This window comes from Ranitomeya variabilis, chromosome 1 (assembly GCF_051348905.1).
Source record: "Ranitomeya variabilis isolate aRanVar5 chromosome 1, aRanVar5.hap1, whole genome shotgun sequence".
Lineage (NCBI taxonomy): Eukaryota > Metazoa > Chordata > Amphibia > Anura > Dendrobatidae > Ranitomeya > Ranitomeya variabilis.
The window spans coordinates 1,090,417,430-1,090,439,704 of NC_135232.1; the positions used below are offsets into that span (position 1 = coordinate 1,090,417,430).

At 42.6% G+C, this 22,275-nt stretch overlaps 1 protein-coding gene across 3 annotated transcripts in view; it reads left to right on the forward strand.

Moving 5' to 3' along the window:
- The window catches only part of LOC143793224 (uncharacterized), a 420,556-nt gene that overhangs the window by 184,804 nt on the left and 213,477 nt on the right, over positions 1-22,275 (forward strand). For all 3 annotated transcript variants that reach the window (XM_077280004.1, XM_077280005.1, XM_077280006.1), the window contains exons 9-10: positions 9,610-9,738; positions 14,678-14,878. In XM_077280004.1, coding sequence (XP_077136119.1) covers positions 9,610-9,738; positions 14,678-14,878 — 330 coding nt within the window. The remainder of the gene's footprint in view (positions 1-9,609; positions 9,739-14,677; positions 14,879-22,275) is intronic.

Below are 22,275 nucleotides of genomic sequence, written 5' to 3' on the forward strand. Positions count from 1 at the left end.
TCGGCGTGTGTGACGCCGATCCAACGATGTGTTCACTTGTAACCAGGGTAAACATCGGGTTACTAAGCGCAGGGCCGCGCTTAGTAACCTGATATTTACCCTGGTTACCATTGTAAAAGTAAAAAAAAAACCAGTACATACTCACATTCTGATGTCTGTCACGTCCCCCGGCGTCCACAGGGTTACGCGTTGCTGCTCAGAGCCTCCTGCACTGAATGTGTCAGCGCCACCGGCGTTCCCCTGATCGTTGGTCGCTGGAGAGAGCTGTCTGTGTGACAGCTCCCCAGCGACCTAAACAGCGACGCTGCAGCGATCGGCTCGTTGTCTATATCGCTGCAGCGTCGCTGAGTGTGACGGTACCTTTAGTTTTAGGACTCTTGCTGTGAGGTTGGTCTCCCTCTTTGTTGAGCCACAGCTTGTTTGGTGTCTATCCAACTGCTGATGGTTATTTTGTATTTTCTTTACTTTCTTTGGTTTGCTTCCATTCAGGTGTCTCTCACTTCCCTATTTGGCTCTGTCCTATCACATCTTGGGAGGGGCTATGTACAGTATACTCCCTTGCACCTTCTTTCTTTGCTGGCTATATTTCAAGACAGATGGTGTTTAGAGATCCAGCTCATCAGCTAGGGATTATCTTAAGTGGTTAATCTCTGTTGCTTTTCCTAAACGTTTCACAAACTTTTTGTTTGTGTGTCTTCCTCCCTAGTACGCTTTCCTTTCTTTTACGTTTGGGGTCTGGAACGTTTTCCACGTACTCTGTTTGTTGCATGGTTCTTTTTTTCTTCCGCCTTTCTCATGTGTCTATGTAAACACATTCATAGGCACAGGCCTGTGCTTTCTCAGATTTTTGTGTATTTCACTTTGTAGTTGTTATTGTTTTCGTGTTGCACATTCACATTTCATGTATCACACATTCATTTGCTTTAGTAAAATTGTGTGCAACCATTTCTCTATTTGCTATGTAAGTTGTTTTTGGTTATGCACCAGATCAGACTAGTTCTCTGTTCAGTCAGTTTACCATTACTTCATAATGGAATATATGTCATACAACTCCCCTCAATCACCCCAGAAAGATGTAGCCTTTGACAGCGACATATCAGCTGGAGTCAGTGTTTTGCTTAGTCCACCTCCTCCGTAGCCATAACACTTAGTGTTGTACAGGAAATCTTCTAGTATATCAATAACCTGTTTCTGTCCTGCACAGCATCCCAGGCCTTAGGAACATGGCATACCAGAACAACTTGTTTCAGTTGATTTATTGAAAGAAATGAACAGGCAATCATTGTTCTCGGATGACATGAAGCCAGAGAATATGGGTATGCAATTTTAATGCCAAGCTGTGTTACTTGCTCTGCAAGCTGTGGTGGTAGGAACTCATCTTAACCCAATGACCTTGAGCCAAGGCACATCTTGAGGTGGAAATCAGGCAGGGCAGCAAGGAGCTCTGGCTATTTCCCACACCAGTGAAACTGTCAGCTGAATCAGAGGTGATGCAGATGATGCTGTGATGGAGAAGACCTGGAAACTGACAGGGGTGCCGAGTATGTGATATCCATACAGGAGGAGAGTGTTAAACTCGTAGATGCACAGCGCAGAAGACCTGTGGCTAAACGATCCTTGATGTAAAACAACTTTTTCTGCAGTCAGCTCTGGAGCAGGTGATGCAACATGTGCTGTTGGTGGAGGAGGCTCACCAGTTCTTGAAAAGTCTGGTTGCAAGAGTGGCTAGTCGTACGTGTGGATATCTCATGTGTAGGTGTCCTTTTGTATGTTGTCAACACGCATCTTGTCAAGATGCTGATGGTACAGTCACTGCCATATGATCTTGCGGAGACAGCTGCCTTTTTGAGAAATTATGGCATGCGCTCATACTTCAAGAAGCACCCATAAATAGACGGATACAAAGCACTAGAGAGTTCAGCAGTGGTAATTCCAGCTTCAGTAGCGTAAAGTCTCCCACCACTACCTACATACAGATGCTACAGAGATACTGTGACTGGACACATTAAATCAGTTAATGTTGCCTGCTTTGAAGAATTTCAGAGTACAGATCATGGTAAAAAAAAACAATCGGTCAATGAGTGCATGGAAAAAAGCAGCAGCAAGGCTTAGAATTTATAAGGCAATAATCCCCATGGCTGTAATACTTTATCCCTACTGCCACACTTCACTGTAGAGAAAAGGCAGATAAAAGCAGTATTATTATAACAGAATAGAAGGTGGCGCATCAGAAAAGCATTTTTCCCTTTATTAAGTAGTCGGTCTTCTACACTGGTAAAGCGTATGTACTAAGTGCGAGGGATGCCGAAAATTAGAAGGCAGCACTCCAATACCCCTTTGAAGAGATGTAGTGGAGGGCCTCAGAAACATTATCTTAGACTGGCAATGCCAATGTACTAATTGCATGGGCTGAAAAACATTTACCCCTGGGGGGTATACATACAGTACAGACCATCATTTATTTTTCAACAGGACATTGACCCCAAACACACCTCCAGGATGGGTAAGGAATATTTGACCAAGAAGGAGAATGATGGGGTGCTACGCTAGATGACCTGGCCTCCACAGTCACCAGACCTGAACCCAATCGAGATGGTTTAGGGTGAGCTGAACTGCAGAGAGAAGCCAAAAGGGCCAACAAGTGCTAAGCATCTCTGGGAACTCCTTCAAGATTGTTGGAAAACCATTCCCGGTGACTACCTCTTGAAGCTCATCAAGAGAATGCCAAGAGTATGCAAAGCAGTCATCAAAGCAAAAGGTGGCTACTTTGAAGAACCTAGAATATAAGACATAATTTCAGTTGTTTCGCACTTTTTTGTTAAGTTTATAATTCCACATGTGTTAATTCATAGTTTTGATGCCTTCAGTGTGAATGTACAATTTTCATAGTCATGAAAGTACAGAAAAATCTTTAAATGAGAAAGTGTGTCCAAACTTTTGGTCTGTACTGTATATATCAAAGAATAGTTGAGATAGGCCTCTAAAAATTGTAATGCAGGGATCATAAACAACCTTAAAAAATGTATAGCTCGGGTAGCATGATCACCCTGTGGATATGGTGGTGAAGGATGAGGAGGATGACAAAAAAGACAAAAGACAAAATCCTGAAGTATATATATATATATATATATATATATATATATATATATATATATATATATATACACTGTATATGTTCTGGTGAGAAGGGGTGCATGAGAATAGACCCAGAAAAAAGTTTACGTTCCGCTGTTGTCATCTGGTGGTGTAGAGAAGTATGGCCCAGTCCAGCTCTTGTTCATTTTGATAAGAGTCAGCCTGTCAGCATTTTTTGTTGACAGGTGGATGCACCTATCAGTCATAATACCCTGGCAGAAGTAAAAACCGCTCTGACAAAATGCTAGTAGCAGAACAGGCCAGGACCTCCAAGGCTTAGAGAGACAGTTCATGCTACGTGTCTAGCTTGGATACCCAATAGTTGTAAGGCACAGAAGAATCACGGAGGACTCTGGTACGGTCGTCAAGGTACTCCTTCAGCAACTTCCAAAACTTTTTCCTCCTTGTCAGGGTACCCCGCGCATCAATGGACCTTCGCAGTAACAGCGTTGGTCAGGGCACGGCTGTTTTTATGGGACATGTGCTTGTGTAAAGCAGGGACGGAACACTGGGAGAAATAGTGGTAGCTGGGGACTGAGTACCAAGGGACGTCCACCGACATGAGTTTGTGGAAATCTTCCATCACCACAAGTCTAAATTACAACATTTCCAAGGCAAGCTGTCTATAAATGTGACTGTATAGTATTTTGACCTGTGGGTGAGTGGCTGCATATTTACGTTTGCGTTATAAGGATTGCAGTAGGAACAAATTACCACTGCACTGAGACAAGAACATTGACATGGTTGCAGACGGTGGTTGCAAGTATGCTATGACAGTTGCAGGGTGGGAGTTGTATTTGCAAACATCATGGACAAGGGATTGGCATGCACGTAGAACAGGGGAACAGGCAGTGGTGTCACGCGCAGACACTGTTTCTGGACCCTGGTGTTTTGCCCAAGTAGTCTGGTGCTTTGCTTGCATGTGCCTTAGGATGCTGGTGGTCAGGCTGGTAGTTGTGCTGCCCCTGGTGTGGCAGATGTTGAAAATGGCCTTTTTTGGACTGTGTTTAAAAAAGAGCAAGACTTGGGAACACCTAATCCTTGGCTTGGCAACTTCACCCGTGTTGGAGCTCTGGGGAACAGTTGCCCACCTTGCATCTCTGGCCACCCCACTTCCTCTTCTTGCCTCTTGTGGTGCTGCGGATCCCTCTCCCTGTGCACTGTTGTCCTTTCTCTGTATGTCACCTTTCCAGGTTGGGTCAGTGACTTTATCATTCATCACTTTGTCTTCCATTTCCGCACTCTAGTCCTCCTCCTGACTTTCTGATGTAACAACACCACTTGTTGGAAATTATCATCCACCTCTTGCGACAATAATTCCATTCCCACCATCATCTTCTTGTGAGCATGGCTGCTTAAATATTTGGGCATAGCTACATGCGATCTCCTCTTGTCCTGCTTGAAATGGGCAGGGCGAGAGGTCAGAATCTATAAATGGACATGTGAACAGCTCTTCGGAGAGGCCAAGTGTAGGGCACTCAGAATGGTGAGAGGAAGAAGAATCAGGATGATGATTATGTGGTCCAGAATCACGGCTACTGAGACTAGGACGTGTGGAAACCAGGATGGTGCTGCAAAGTGACTGGAAGCATTATTTGCTATCCATCCAACAACCTTTTCACACTGGTCTGGCTTCAAGATTGGTGCTCCACACCCCATTGCAAAGTAAGACAGGAAGCTAGATCGACATGATGTGTGTGTTTGTTGTGCTTCTGTGGCAGGCACAGTTTCACCTTGCCCATGGCCACAGCTTTTGCGCTAGTGCTCAGTATCACATCCACTTCCCCATTCTTTACATGCCTTGCCCATTTTAAATTACATATGACATATTTCTGTTGAGAAAACGTTTCAGTATTACAATGTCAGGTAAATTTGTCCACTTCAGATGGACTTCGTACACTGCAGTATCAACGATGTTATTTGTAACTAACCAAGGATTTTTTTCTGTTTTGATGCACAACTGGAGCACTATAAATGCCATAGAAATTTTATTGCTGAAAAAAATTAGCAAATTACAATCACAGAAAAATTGGCCTCAGATGGACTTCTTAAGCTGTAGTATCAATATAGAGATGCTATTTTTAAGCAACTAATGTGTTTTTGTTTTGATTCACAACTGGAGCACTATAAATGACGTATAAAATTTCACTGCAGAAAAAAAATAGCAGTGTTTCAATTGCAGGAAAATTGGCCCACTTCAGATGGATTGCTTACGCTGCAGTATCAATATAGCAGTGCTATTTCTAACCCATCAAATTTTTTGTTCTTTTATGCACAACTAGAGCACTATAAATGCCGTATAACATTTCACTTCTGAAAAAAAAATTGTAGTATTACAATTGCAGGAAAATCTGCACACTTCAGATGGACTTATTTCACTGCAGGAGCAATATAGCGATGCTATTGAGATCCAACCAAGTTTGGCTACATGCTTTTGATTCACAATTACTGCAGTAAAAATGGTGTATAATATTTTCCTGCTCAGAAAAATTTGCAGTTTTCAGAGCATAAAGAATATTATTAGCCCTGAAACTGAGTTTTGGTATGAGTTGCAGGCTGCAGCATAAATGATTGATGTTCAATTCACCCTATCCTGCCCTACATGATCCCTTCAGCACAATTTCTCCATAAGTGCTGCTAACAGCAGTATTACTATTGATTATAATTAGAACCTAAGAAGGGCTGTTGTTGTACTTATAAGAAATATAAATGTGGCTGAATCCCTGGCTAATACACAGCTACAACTATGTCCCTCTTTCAGCAGCAACTCTCCCTGTTCTGCCTGTTTCTGGGGTACTGTGTGAGGAACATAGTGTCACAGGTCTTATATAGACCTGATGACACTATGTGGCCAGCCAATCACAGCAATGCCACAACCAAGATGTCTACAGCATTACAGTGACTGGAAGTCCCACATATTTATCTAAAGAGCACCAAATATGTGGGGCAGAGACTCGAGCAAAAAAATGCTCTCTGAGTAGTGAGCATCTCAAGCTCACTGTTGATCGAGTGAGTAACGAGTAGTGATGAGAACGTTCGCTCATCAATAGTGGTGAAGCTTCCACGACTTGAACTATGACTGTTTCCACAACCAGGAAGAGGTTATCTGTCTCCTCCTATACCGCCTCCAGATCCTGCACAACCGAGATGACCCCATCCCCAACTGGCACATAGCACATTGTTGGTTATATAAACCATCCCCATGCTTTTTGCTCATGTAAGGTGAAGTGCTAAGTGATGACAAACGGTCTTACAGCTTGAAAGCTTGGAGGAGAAAAGTCATATGACAGACAAGTTGCTGCAGTGCATCGAGTAGCAACTAACATGCTGGCTGGCTCCCCATGGCACACAACTCAGAATTGTCATTAGAGACAATACTTGTGTCACGGGGATGCCTAGGGAGACTAAGGCTGGTTACCCGGGCCCCTGCGATATCCCTCAGACTAGGGGAAACCCTGTCTGTCCCTCTCCCAGAAATTACACTAATGGTGTGCTTGTCTGGGCCACCAGGCCTGGCCCTAACTCCTGTTTCAGCCCTATGCTGAAACCACGACCCGCCACCCAGTGAAGAGACCACACACCAACCCCCACAGAAAGCACAGACAGGGAAAACTTAAAACGCACCACGCCGCAGGCACACAGGAATACACTATAATGTGCACAGGGCAAAACAAATACAAATATAGGAAGGAGAAATATAACAAAGGATAATACACCACCAGATACGATATTTCCTCTCCTAGACCACCACTCCTGACCGGTATCACTAGGCTCGAGGCACAAGCTATAATCGGCGACGCCCAAAGTCCAGCAGAACTATTTAAAGGCAGTGGGCGTGACCAAGCCTCCAACCCGAGTACCAGCTAGATTAACCCCGAGCAACCTGGATCAAGTCTAGCAGGCGCAACTGAGCGTATAATGGATGTAAGTGGAATTACCGCTGTCTGTCGGACGCCCTAGTGTGAATAGCGTCCGACATGACAAAATGCAGCCTTTGATTGCCTTCCAGTCTGGAAATGTAACTCATGCTCCACGCATGACCCACATGCTGAATTTAATTGTTCAATATTTCTTTCACAAATATACCTGCTTTTGTAAGGTGGTGGCAATGGCCAAGAAAGTGTAATGTTTTTTCAACTGATTATATTCAGCAAAACATGCTATCCTGGCTGTGCAAAAACAAATTTTACCTCCACACTGCCATCTGGTTTGTGATGCCATATCACTCTGTAATGTGACCCTGTGTGTCTTGCAGTGTCAGTATTGACACGTATGGAATCAACAATATAATTCCTCTCATATTTATCCTGAAAAGAAAACACTAATCAGAATGCAAGAAGGGATGAAGGAAGAACAGCATCTTGCACCTGTTCATCACCACCTGGTGTCTGTTTGGGACCCTCAAGGTCCATGTTGCATGCTGCAAGATTTAAAGGAGGAGGAAGAAGTTGAGGAGGAGATGCAAAGGAATTGGATGTGGAGGGGGACAAAGATTTGGGACAAGCAAGGGACAAGGCAGACAGTTAAAATGTTAACAACTACACTGGCATGACAACCAATTGTCACAGTGGGATAATGAAAATAAACCAATGGGGTCCTTGGTCTTATTGGCAAACATGGCAAGTTGTATGTTGTTATGCTTTTGGGATTGCATGCATATTGTTAACATCAAGAAAAGGGATGACTATTGGAGAACCATACTTTTACACATTCTTTACATTTATCTTGGCATACGCATATATGAACCTTTGCTTCAACATGTCATTAGGGAAATACCACTAATCTTACACTGAATCAGAGTTATATGATGTTCACCCAGTGGTGCACAGCCAATGGTGGCAGACCATGAGGCTGCTATGGGCCCCATGAGTCGGGAGGGCCAGGTGCCAGCACTGGCACCGCCCTCCCCCACATCATACAGTCAACTGTTTCGGCAGTTGAAAACAATGATGGGAGAGGTAGCCATCAGCTGACACTCCCTTTGCCATCCTCCCCCTCTGCATCTGAGCTCTGTGATGTCTAAGTGACATCACTACAGCGCCCTCTGTGTCGAGCAGTGCAGAGGGTCAGAAGACTCTGAGTTGTGGGGATAGGTGAGAATTTGTTTATTTTTTTATGCATGAAGCATTATATGGGGCCTATTATACTGAATGGAGCAATATATGAGGCCCAATATACTGTATGGAGCACTATATGGGGCCCATTTTACTGTATGGAGGACTATATGGTACCTATAATTCTATATTGAGGACTATGTGGTACCTATAATACTGTATGGAGGACTATATGGAGCCCATTATAATGTATGGAAGACTATGTGGGGCCTTATACTGTATGGAGGACTATATGCGGCCCATTATCCTGTATGGAAGACTCTGTGGTGCTTATAATACTGTATGGAGGAGGACTATGTGGTGCCAAAAATAATGCATGGAGGACTATGTGGTGCCCATAATACTGTATGGAGGACTATGTGGTACCTATGATACTGTATGGAGGACTATGTGGTACCTATAATACTGTATGGAGGACTATGTGGTTCTATAATACTGTATGTAAGACTATACTTCTTAGTTCCTGACTTGTACTTTATTAGTTTAAATTATGCCTTTCTCTCCACCTTCTGAATATGCCATACTGTGTTCTCTGGTGCTAGCTCAGTCCTGTTTGTGTGTTTTTTTTACTTCAGGAAACTGTTCTAGGAAAGGATCCTAAAACTGCAGCCATGCTTATTTGTCATGTTTCTAAATGTAATAACTGCAGTTGTGTTTTTCTCCATTGGTGATGTACTGTAAAAAGAGAGAAATATGGCTATCCACATCAGATAATATATGTGGCATTTCCAAAATGAAACATTTTAAGCTCTAATATTCCATTTACATAGGAGTAGTATTAGATCAACATTTTGTTTAACCCATTGCAGCAAAATAGAACAAAAAAAAATTTAATTTCACGAATCAAAGTGAAAGGGGTTTATTACAGCTAAAATTAAATTAAGCAATTTTGAATGTGGATAGTGAACTAGGAAAGCATACTGTAAAGGCCACGACACTCAGGAGATGAAAATGGGTTGCCAAAAAATCATTTGTCTAAAAATACAAAATACATATCAGAATTCATCATCCAATACAATGATACAGCCAGTGCTTATCATCAGCTGAAAAATCCAACAGGTCTGGTGGTTTGAATGACAACAATTGTTTCAACCGATGACCGACTAACAAACAGATGTTACAACAAGGCAACCAGCTATCGTTCATTGATGGTTAAAATTGGTCATTTCAGCCAACTTTTATTTATGAGTGTGGGCACGTTAAGACAGGAATACTCATATTCTTTTAGTATGGGGGCTTTATAATAAAATGTTTCCTGTATTTTAATTTTGCTTAAACTCTGATCTATGGCTTTCCAAAAATGTAAATAATTTTTATTTCAAATGTTCATGTTTCAATTTTAAAAAATTTATTATTTTAGAAAGTTCTTCAAAATATAGAAAAGTACAGTGACATTGTACTTTGCAAGGAGGTTACGCAGTTTGCAGGCAGAACTGAGTTATATATTGGATCTGGGAAGAATTCAACTGAGGATCGTCTTGCTTTAAAGGTAATCAGAATATTTTGCTACATGTATTCAAAAATAATACTGTTCTTTTGCACTACTCCAAAATGGCTCAAATAAGCCCTTATATAGATATTTTTTATTTAAAATAAAAAGTTTAGAGTTACAATATACTGTTAGATATGAATACTGTCCCTGATTAAATTAGTACTTGAGTAGGAACATTTAATGCTGAATAACGCTATTAACCTTCAGATATAGTGTTAATCTGGAAATTAATAGTGTTATAAAGGTGCCTGGCCCCCTTACTGAAAGCACAGAGAAATATAATTGTACACCTCCCTGAAGCTGCCGGCTTTCAGTCATACAGGCATGTTGGTGTAACTTCAGCGCACATCATGGCAATTTAAGTGACACCCCTCTCTGCAGCGCATCAGTCAACACGAGCTGTGATTGGCAGCATTTTGGATGGAGGAATGAAAGCTTATGCCCCCAGACAAAATTCTGAGGTAACGCCCAGTTGGACTGCAAAGTAGAGATTTCACATACAGTGCATATAAATAAAAACCTATACATACCCGTGTTAAAATGCCAGGATTTTTGTTACGTAAAAGGAAATCATACCAAGAAAATTCATTTCAGAATTTCTTCGCCTTTAATCTGTTCAATTCAATTGAAAGATAAACTGAAATCCTTTTGGAGGGAAAAAAAAAATAAAGAACTACTGCAAAATAATGTGGTGGCATAAATATACATACCCTTATTTGGCATAGTATATACATACTAATACGTTGAAGAACCCTTTGAATTTATGGTAGCATTCAGTCGTTATGGATAGAAGTCTATCAGCATGGCACATCTAGAATTGGCAATCTTTTTCCTCTCTTCTTTGCAGTAGCACCAAATCTGTCAGATAGCAGAGGAATCACCCATGTACAATGCCTTCTTCATGTTACCCACATATGTTCAATTGAAGTCAGATCTGGGCTATTCCAAAACTTTGATCTTCTTCTAGACAAAATGTTCCTTTGTCGATTTGGAAGAATGCTTAGGATCGTTGGCGTGCTGAAAGGTGAAATTCCTCTTCAAGTTCAGCTTTCTATGTAAAAAAGGCCTGAACGTTTTGCTGCGAAATTGTCTGTTATTTGGAACTGCTCATATTCCCCTTCACCTTTACTAAAGGTCCAAGCTTTCAGCTGCTAAAAAAAAGTGCCCCAAAGCATAATGTTGTCTCTCTGCGATTACAGTGTTCTTTTGGTGATGAGCAGTCTTGGCTTTGCATCAAATTATGGCAAAAAAAAGGTCAACTTTGGTCTCATCAGACGATAACACTTTTCCCTACATGCTTTTAGCAAACTTGAAGTAGGTTTTTGGCAAATCTCAGCCGGTTTTGGATGTTTTTTCTTTGCAATAAAAGGCTTCTGTCTTGCCAACCTCAGTCAATTAATTCAGGGATTTTGTAGACTAAACATATGAAGAGTAAGGCCGGCGTCACACTGGCGTATTTTATGGATGTATGAGAGGCACAGAAAATAAGGATTCCATACGGTACCATGATTCTCTATGGCCCTGCTCCTATCTGCCGTATTTTACGGATCCGTATTATACGGTCTTGTACGGCCGTAGAAAATCGCAGCATGCTGCGTTTGTTAGCGTAATGCGCAAAAAATCCACCAATGAAAGTCTATGGGGACGAGAAAATTACAGATTACACACGGACCATGCGTGTGACTTGCGAGAAATACGCACCGGTGTTATAGAGAAAAGCCGGCAATTCAGTGCGGTGTACAGTAAAATCACACTGACAGAATAGAATAGGTAGAATAAATGTGTACACATAGAATAGGTATATGTATATGTATATGTATATATATATATATATATATATATATATATATATATATACACACAGTTATATGAAAAAGTTTGGGCACCCCTATTAATCTTAAGCTTAATGTTTTATAAAAATGGTTTATTTTGCAACAGCTATTTCAGTTTCATATATCTAATAACTGTTGGACACAGTAATGTTTCTGCCTTGAAATGAGGTTTATTGTACTAACAGAAAATGTGCAATCTGCATTCAAACAAAATTTGACAGGTGCATAAGTATGGGCACCCTTATCATTTTCTTGTTTTAAATACTCCTACCTACTTTTTACTGACTTACTAAAGCACTTTTTTTGGTTTTGTAACCTCATTGAGCTTTGAACTTCATAGCCAGGTGTATGCAATCATGAGAAAAGCTACTTAAAGTGGCCACTTGCAAGTTGTTCTCCTGTTTGAATCTCCGCTGAAGAGTGGCATCATGGGCTCCTCAAAACAACTGTCAAATGATCTGAAAACAAAGATTATTCAACATAGTTGTTCAGGGGAAGGATACAAAAAGCTGTCTCCGAGATTTAACCTGTCAATTTCCACTGTGAGGAACATAGTAAGGAAATGGAAGAACACAGGTACAGTTCTTGTTAAGGCCAGAAGTGGCAGGCCAAGAAAAACATCAGAAAGGCAGAGAAGAAGAATGGTGAGATCAGTCAAGGACAATCCTCAGACCATCTCCAGAGAGCTGCAGCATCAACTTGCTGCAGATGGTGTCACTGTGCAATAAAGATGCTATAAAAATGCAAGTAATCTTATTTATATAATAGCTGCAGAAATGATTCTGCAATATAAAAAGCTCATAAAATACTCATCGTGGGAACCTAAGTATATTTTCACACATTTTGTGTTTGCCACATTTTCCCTGCATTTTTTCCATGTGAATAATACTGCATTTTACTGTCTCAGTGAAGTGAATGAGATTTCTGAAATCTCATGCACATGTTGCTGATTTTTTACACTCAGATTTGAATCAGTTCCTAATTTTATATGCATTTTTTCACATTAATCAGTACTGGTGAAAAACACTGTACAAACTGACATGCAGCAGATATCAAACTGCTTCAAATCTGCATGTAAAAAATAAGCAATGTGTGCATGAGATTTCAGAAATTGTGCTCACTTTGCTGGGCCAGTAAAATGCTGTTTTTCTCACGGCAAAAAGTATTGGAAAAAATAATGCTGAGAGAATGCGGCAATAACAGAATGTGTACACAAACGCTAAGAGTGGAAAAACTACTGTAATGATTCTTCTTGGTGTGATTTTTTTACATGACAAAAACCTGTCATTTATCAGAGGTGTGTAGACCTTTTTATCCACTGTAGTGCACTCCTGAAGAAACCAATATGTGAATATCTCTGCAATAGAATGCCTCAGCTCAAAATGGGGAAAAAAGCAGCTGGCACAGTGGAGCTGGGGTTTTTTACAAGGTATTTAGCTCAATTACTTTGAGCAAGTGACTGGTCCTCTTTAAAGGGAACCCATGACCAGGTTTGGCCGATAATAGATATGGCCATCACCTTTCAAGATTATAATGCTGTATATCTGCCCCCAAGCAGACCTGCAAAAGAAGGAAAATGACTTTTATTATACTCACCTGATGGGGGGGGGGTGTCTAGTCGGATGGGCATCGCCATTCTTGGTCCGGTGCCTCCCTTCTCCTTGCGATGCCGCCCTCCTACTTGCTTTGTGTGGATGACGCGTCTCCTCAGCATAGTGCTCCTACGCAGGTGCACTTATCTGCCCTGTTGAGGGCAGAGCACAGTATTGCAGTGCGCAGGTGCCAGGAAAGGTTAGAGAGGCCCAGCGCCAGCGCACTGCAGTACTTTGCTCTGCCCTTGACAGGGCAGATAAGTGCACCTTCACAGGAGCACTGGGCCAAGGAGACTGCTTGGATGATGAAGGGACGTGTCATACACACAAAGCAAGCAGGAGTGCGGCATCGCAAGAAGAAGGGAGGCGCCGGACCAAGACCAGAGACACCCATCAGACTGGACTGTCCCACAGGCGAATATAATAAAAGTTATTTTTCTTCTCTTACAGGTTGGGTTGGGGGCAGATATACAGCATTATAGAATGCTGTATATCAGCCCCGAAAGGTGATGACCATATCTCTTATCTCTTAATCCTGGTGACAGGTTCACATTAAAGTCATGACCTCAAGTTTAGACACAGGTTTACAAAGCAAAAATTCAGTCCTTGATTTTTTGTCTTTAGGATTATGCAAGAAAATATTTCCAACTACTGCACTGAAACAGGTCACAAGTCAAAACGAACCTTTCATGTAAAAAAAAAATGCTATTAAACTGCAGATATGGAGTTAACTTGCAGGTTAATAGCATTCTGAAGCTGCCCAGCTCCAGCACTGGGAGCCTTGCTGGAGGGAGAAAATTAATTTTAGTCATAGTCATAGAGGCATGGCCAGGGCGGATTCTGTCACCCTTGGGCCAGGGCGAAGTTACAGCTGCCTCTCACTATGTACCCATATGTGCAGGTTAATAACTTCTTCATAACTTCTTCTACATGACAGTTTCCTTTAAACAGTTTCTCTTTTGTTTGTGAACATAAATTTCTGATAGATGCTGTGTGATTTAAGATACATCTACCCAGTGACCTGACATCAGAATGGCCTCACCATTGTAATAACCATATTACCTTAAAAGGCCTAGTCGCTGAACTCCAGTCTTGCTGAAAGAGGAGCTAAATTAATTATGATTGAATCACTTAATGAATTTGGCACCTCTCCTAAGTGGCGTGATCTTCTGTGCCAGAAATGCCACTTCAGGCTGCAAAGTAACATTTCTGGCATGCAAAGCATCATCATTTATCACGAATTTGATAGGTGGGTGTGGCCGACTCCGCTATGCCCAAACTTTGCCCCAGCTTTACCCATTTTGGCCAAGCAAAGTCAAAGTGGCAAAAAATGCCAAAAGTTACATTTTTTTTCCCAATTCCCTATTGCACAAATATTTTGAAATTTTTCAAAGCTTTAAAGTCAGTTTAATGGAGTAAAAATTTTGATGAATTAGCCCCTAAGTGTATTTAAAACATGTGCTCTAAATACTCTTTAGCTCTTGTTTTGAGCAATCACCTTCTGTATTACAGACTATTCTGCAATGTCTCACAAGCCCACAAAATAAAGACAGTGAAAAAGCAAAATGGAACTGCAGACTTGCTGCAGTAAAAGAAATCGTGGTGTATGTACCCAGCAAATTTCTGTACGGTCGAAAAGAAATACTAGAGATGCCAGGAACAGATGATTCAGACGCCCTAGCTCTAGATTTTATTGATAAGGCTCTCAACATGGTAAGTTGATAACTGTAAAGGTAATTAATATGGCTGCGTAGATTGAATGGCACGTGCCAATACAAGTCTATATATGTGTGTGCAAAACATCATCATCTGAGTGCAGTGTGATTAACGTGGGTGCCAGCAATGGAGAAGTTTGAGAAATTATTTTCTCCATCTGCTCCGCACCTGTGCTGCTATTCTCTCATGTGAGAGGATCTGGACACAGAGCACTGACACTTGGCTCAGGGTCGCAGCAGACCAGGAGCTGAGTGTCATTAGCATATCACATATGATACTGTCACATGGGATGCTATATGCTAATATGCTGCTTCGGGATGAGAAAAAATCACAGCATGTTGCGTGTGGACCCGCAAATTGGATCAAGTGCATCCATTCAAGTCTATGGGTGCGAGTAAAACATTGGACTATACTTGGATATCATCTGAGGGAAGTCCGACATCCGCAGGCGCTAAGACAATGGAGAAGATGGAGAAATTAAGTTCTCGGTCTTCTCCTCTCCTGAGCTGGGATTTTCTAATGTGAGAGGATCAGATCACAGTAAACTGACACTCATCTCTAGCTCAGATCAGAGTTTGAGCCAAGTGTGATTAGCATAATGATTCCAATTCTCTCGTAGACAGAAACATTGCTCATGTGACCCCAATCTAAGGCCACGTTCACACGTTCAGTATTTGGTCAGTATTTTTACCTCAGTATTTGTAAGCCAAAGCCAGGAGAGAAACAATCAGAGGAAAAGTATAATAGAAACACGTCACCACTAGGGTTGAGCGACTTTCACTTTTTTAGGATCGTCGGGTTTCGTGAAACCCGACTTTGTCAAAAGTCGAGTCGAGTGAAATCGGACGATTATTGCGTAAAGTCGGGGATCGACTGAAACACGAAACCCAATGCAAGTCAATGGGGAAGCATAGTCGGCAGTGAGTGGAAGCCAGGAAAACACCTACAGTGCCCATTTTAATGGCAAAAACATCCATTCTTGTTACTGAAGCTTGTCAATCTTAATTTACTTTATAATAATAGTTAGGCATTGGAAATTGGGGGTCATTTGGCTAAAGTTGTGGGGGGTAGGGCTGGTTCAAGTTTTTAGTGGGCCCAGGAAACGTGGACTACGTCACGGCGGTGGAGCAGGGAGAGGTAAGTATTTCAACTTTGCAAGTGCTGTGATCCTGAGCAAGCAGGGGGGCCTACTCGTTCGCATTGGCACTGGCACAGGGCCCCTCAAAGTACGGCGGTGTGTTTGCACAGCGGGGGCGCCTCCCACCGGCAGCAACACTTTTGCATACTCTGAGGGGCCCTGTGCCAGTGACGTCGCCAATGAGTATGCCCCCCACCTGATGAAGGAACCTGCACTTTCATCTGCACCTTCCTCTTTGTCTCCGTGTAAGGTGGTATAGTATGCGGGAAGGGGAACCAGACTTTCAGCAGGGTCAGATTCTGGCTGTGTAGCGTGCAAGGGGAATGTAGCGGTCTGGGTCAATGTACCAGCAGACTCATCTAGCAGTGGCTGGGCAATGGGCAGGATGAACAGGAAACACAGATATAGGCCCAAAGAATAAAGAAGGCTAAATGAAGTTCAAAATTGGTAACAGGACTAACCAGGCGGCATTGCTTTGTTCAGTGGAGGACAACTGTAATGAGAGGCTGACACAGTGAGTAGGCCCAAATAAGTAACTAGGCTAAATGCAGTTCAAAATTGGTAACAGGACTAACCAGGCGGCATTGCTTTGTTCAGTGGAGGACAACTGTAATGAGAGGCAGACACAGTTAGTAGGCCCAAATAATAAAGTGGGCCAAATAAAGTTCAAAATTGGTAACAGGAGTAAACAGGCGGCACTGCTTTGTTCAGTGGAGGACAACACCAGGAAACGGCAGACACCGTTGGTAGGGCCAAACCAAACAAGTAGGCCAAATGCAGTTTAATATCTGATAATATAGGCCGAAAGCCTGAAGATTGAAGCTCAGCTTTGTACAGTGAACGACAACACCAGGGAGCGTCAGACACCCTTAGTAGGCCCCAACCAAACTAGTAGGCCTAATGCCGTGTTATATTAACAACTACTTAATGAGAGCCTGAAGATTGAAGCTCAGGCAAGTAAACCTGGAGAACACCTTGGAGCGGCAGACACCGTTACTAGGCCCCAACCAAACTAGTAGGCCTAATGCCATGTTATATTAACAACTACTTAATGAGAGCCTGAAGATTGAAGCTCAAGAAAACCAAACAGGAGAAAACCCAGGAGCGGCAGACACCGTTAGTAGGCCCCAACCAAACTAGTAGACCTAATGCCGTGTTATATTAAGAACTACTTAATGAGAGCCTGAAGATTGAAGCTCAAGAAAACCAAACAGGAGAAAACCCAGGAGCACCAGATACCGTTAGTAGGCCCCAACCAAACTAGTAGGCCTAATGCCGTGTTATATTAACAACCACTTAATGAGAGCCTGAAGATTGAAGCTCAGGCAAGTAAACCTGGAGAACACCTTGGAGCCTCAGACACCGTTACTAGGCCCAAACCAAACTAGTAGGCCTAATGCCGTGTTATATTAACAACTACTTAATGAGAGCCTGAAGATTGAAGCTCAAGAAAACAGGAGAAAACCCAGGAGCGGCAGACACCGTTAGTAGGCCCCAACCAAACTAGTAGGCCTAATTCCGTGTTATATTAACAACTACTTAATGAGAGCCTGAAGATTGAAGCTCAGGCAAGTAAACCTGGAGAACACCTTGGAGCCTCAGACACCATTACTAGGCCCCAACCAAACTAGTAGGCCTAATGCCGTGTTATATTAACAACTACTTAATGAGAGCCTGAAGATTGAAGCTCAAGAAAACAGGAGAAAACCCAGGAGCGGCAGACACCGTTAGTAGGCCCCAACCAAACTAGTAGGCCTAATTCCGTGTTATATTAACAACTACTTAATGAGAGCCTGAAGATTGAAGCTCAGGCAAGTAAACCTGGAGAACACCTTGGAGCCTCAGACACCATTACTAGGCCCCAACCAAACTAGTAGGCCTAATGCCGTGTTATATTAACAACTACTTAATGAGAGCCTGAAGATTGAAGCTCAAGAAAACCAAACAGGAGAAAACCCAGGAGCGGCAGACACCGTTAGTAGGCCCCAACCAAACTAGTAGGCCTAATGCCGTGTTATATTAAGAACTACTTAATGAGAGCCTGAAGATTGAAGCTCAAGAAAACCAAACAGGAGAAAACCCAGGAGCGCCAGATACCGTTAGTAGGCCCCAACCAAACTAGTAGGCCTAATGCCGTGTTATATTAACAACCACTTAATGAGAGCCTGAAGATTGAAGCTCAGGCAAGTAAACCTGGAGAACACCTTGGAGCCTCAGACACTGTTACTAGGCCCCAACCAAACTAGTAGGCCTAATGCCATGTTATATTAACTACTACTTAATGAGAGCCTGAAGATTGAAGCTCAAGAAAACAGGAGAAAACCCAGGAGCGGCAGATACCGTTAGTAGGCCCCAACCAAACTAGTAGGCCTAATGCCGTGTTATATTAACAACTACTTAATGAGAGCCTGAAGATTGAAGCTCAGCTTTGTTCAGTAGAGGACAACACCAGGGAGCGGCAGACACCGTTCGTAGGGCCCAACCAAACAAGTAGCCCAAATGCAGTTTAATATCTGATATAGGCCGAAAGCCTGAAGATTGAGTCTCAGCTTTATTCAGTGGAGGACAACTGTAATGGGAGACAGGCACAATAAGTAGGCCTAAATAAGTAATTAGGCAAAATGCAGTTCAAAATTGGTAAGTGGAGTACACAGGCGGCATAGCGTGGTTCAGTGGAGGAGGGCATGTGTAATTAGTGGCTCTGACACACTGAGTAGGCCTAAAATAAAAAGGAAGGCTATTTTCAGTTCACAATTGGTAAAAGGAGTACACAGGTGGCATAGCTGGGTTCAGCGGTGGAGGACAACTGTTGTGAGAGTCTGACACAGTTACTAGGCCCAAATAAGTAAGTAGGCTAAATGCTGTTCTAAATTGGTAAGAGGAGTACACAGGCGGCCTAGCTTTTTCCAGCGGGGGACAGTTGTAAGTGTAATGTGTGGTGCAGACAGACAGACAGACAGGCCTACAATAAAAAAAGGTGGCTAAATGCAGTTCAAAACTGCTAGCAGGACTAACCAGGCGGCCTAGCTTGTTTCAGCAGGGGACAGTTGTAATGTGTGGCGCAGACAGACAGACAGAGGCCTACAATAAAAAAAGTGGCTAAATGCAGTTCAAAACTGCTAGCAGGACTAACCAGGCGGCCTAGCTTGTTTCAGCGGGGGACAGTTGTAATGTGTGGCGCAGACAGACAGACAGAGGCCTACAATAAAAAAGTGGCTAAATGCAGTTCAAAACTGCTAGCAGGACTAACCAGGCGGCCTAGCTTGTTTCAGCGGGGGACAGTTGTAATGTGTGGCGCAGACAAACAGACGGAGGCCTACAACAAAAAAAGGTGGCTAAATACAGTTCAAAACTGCTAGCAGGACTAACCAGGCGGCCTAGCTTGTTTCAGCGGCGGACAGTTGTAATGTATGGCGCAGACAGACAGACAGACAGACAGAGGCCTACAATAAAAAAAGGTGGCTAAATGCAGTTCAAAACTGCTAGCAGGACTAACCAGGCGGTCTAGCTTGTTTCAGCGGGGGACAGTTGTAATGTGTGGTGCAGACAGACAGACAGACAGAGGCCTACAATAAAAAAAGGTGGCTAAATGCAGTTCAAAACTGCTAGCAGGACTAACCAGGCGGCCTAACTTGTTTCAGCGGGGGACAGTTGTAATGTGTGGCGCAGACAGACAGACAGAGGCCTACAATAAAAAAAGGTGGCTAAATGCAGTTCAAAACTGCTAGCAGGACTAACCAGGCGGCCTAGCTTGTTTCAGCGGGGGACAGTTGTAATGTGTGGCGCAGACAGACAGACAGACAGAGGCCTACAATAAAAAGGTGGCTAAATGCAGTTCAAAACTGCTAGCAGGACTAACCAGGCGGCCTAGCTTGTTTCAGCGGGGGACAGTTGTAATGTGTGGCACAGACAGACAGACAGAGGCCTACAATAAAAAAAGGTGGCTAAATGCAGTTCAAAACTGCTAGCAGGACTAACCAGGCGGCCTAGCTTGTTTCAGCGGGGGACAGTTGTAATGTGTGGCGCAGACAGACAGACAGACAGAGGCCTACAATAAAAAAAGGTGGCTAAATGCAGTTCAAAACTGCTAGCAGGACTAACCAGGCGGCCTAGCTTGTTTCAGCGGGGGACAGTTGTAATGTGTGGCGCAGACAGACAGACAGACAGACAGAGGCCTACAATAAAAAAAGGTGGCTAAATGCAGTTCAAAACTGCTAGCAGGACTAACCAGGCGGCCTAGCTTGTTTCAGCGGGGGACAGTTGTAATGTGTGGCGCAGACAGACAGACAGACAGAGGCTTACAATAAAAAAAGGTGGCTAAATGCAGTTCAAAACTGCTAGCAGGACTAACCTGGCGGCCTAGCTTGTTTCACCGTGGGAGGACAACTGTTATGAGAGGCTTACACAGTTACTAGGCACAAATAAGTAAGTAGGCTAAATGCAGTTCAAAATTGGTAACAGGACTACACAGGCGGCATAGCTTTGTTCAGTGGAGGACAATTTTAAGGACTGGCTGAGACAGACACAGGTAAGAATGACGTGTGAGGGAGAACATCGATAAGGGAGAAAAAATAGTTCGTAACCATACTGGACAAATGTTGTCTCCTGTCACTTTGAATCGAGGCAGCAGTTCCTGTCGTGTCTGCGGTCATTGCGAAATCACTCCACAACCTGGTCATAAAACCCCTCTGTCCAACGCTACTTCTGATTTGTGCCCCTCTAACACCTCTTGCATGTTGCCCCCTGCAGCTCGTGTGAGAACCATCACCGCCGCCGTGTGCTGGGAATGCCTGGTGTCAAATCCAGGTGTCAAATCAATGCTTGTGCTGGGTTGAGGAGCACTTTCTGGCAAATCCCCATCACTTGTCTCCCGCAAAAAACCTGTACCTGACCTTGCACCACCAACACTTTGTATTCCCCCCTGAGAAGCTTCCTCCTCCCATAAATAACACAGGTCAACAAAAAAAAAATTTTTTTCTGGTGTCCAAAATATTTTAATGAATTTGGGGTATTTTTGGGGTGCTGATTCTGAATATGCTATCAGTTTTGCCAGATTGGCTCAAGTTTTTGACATTTTTGGTATCTTATTTATAGCACTTGTTGGTAAATGCGACGCATCATCTCATTCATTTCTTTGGATTAGTACTTGAACTGAGCAGTTCTCAATATAGTTTTGTGTTAATTAGTGTTCTAAAAGTTTGTTCATAGCTTGATTTTTGCACTAACTTTATGTTGTTGTCTGTTTTCCAGTGAAAAGCATGAACTCATCAAGAAGAAGTTGTCTTAACGATCCAGACTCATTCTGTTACATTTGTGGTGAATACACACTGCCAAAACATAGAAGAAACATAACAGACTTCGTAAAAAAAGTGTATTTTGCCTATTTTGGGGTTATGCTTGGGGACCAAGACAAGTTTTGGGCACCACACATAGTGTGCAAAGCATGTATCGAATTATTACGAAAATGGAGCAAAGGACAAAGAAAAAGCTTCAAATTTGGTGTTCCAATGGTGTGGAGAGAGCCAAAAAATCATCATGATGACTGTTATTTCTGTGCAGTGCAAGTGCAAGGATTCAATAAGCATAAGAAACGAAAATGGGAGTAACATGGAATTTGCAAGAAGGCCTGTCCCTCATTGTGAAGATGTGCCTGTACCTGTGTTTATCATAAATAACAGTCATCATGATGATTTTTTGGCTCTCTCCACACCATTGGAACACCAAATTTGAAGCTTTTTCTTTGTCCTTTGCTCCATTTTCGTAATAATTCGATACATGCTTTGCACACTATGTGTGGTGCCCAAAACTTGTCTTGGTCCCCAAGCATAACCCCAAAATAGGCAAAATACACTTTTTTTACGAAGTCTGTTGTGTTTCTTCTATGTTTTGGCAGTGTGTATTCACCACAAATGTAACAGAATGAGTCTGGATCGTTAAGACAACTTCTTCTTGATGAGTTCATGCTTTTCACTGGAAAACAGACAACAACATAAAGTTAGTGCAAAAATCAAGCTATGAACAAACTTTTAGAACACTAATTAACACAAAACTATATTGAGAACTGCTCAGTTCAAGTACTAATCCAAAGAAATGAATGAGATGATGCGTCGCATTTACCAACAAGTGCTATAAATAAGATACCAAAAATCTCAAAAACTTGAGCCAATCTGGCAAAACTGATGACATATTCAGAATCAGCACCCCAAAAATACCCTAAATTCGATGAAATATCTTTGGCACCAAAAATGCTGTTGAC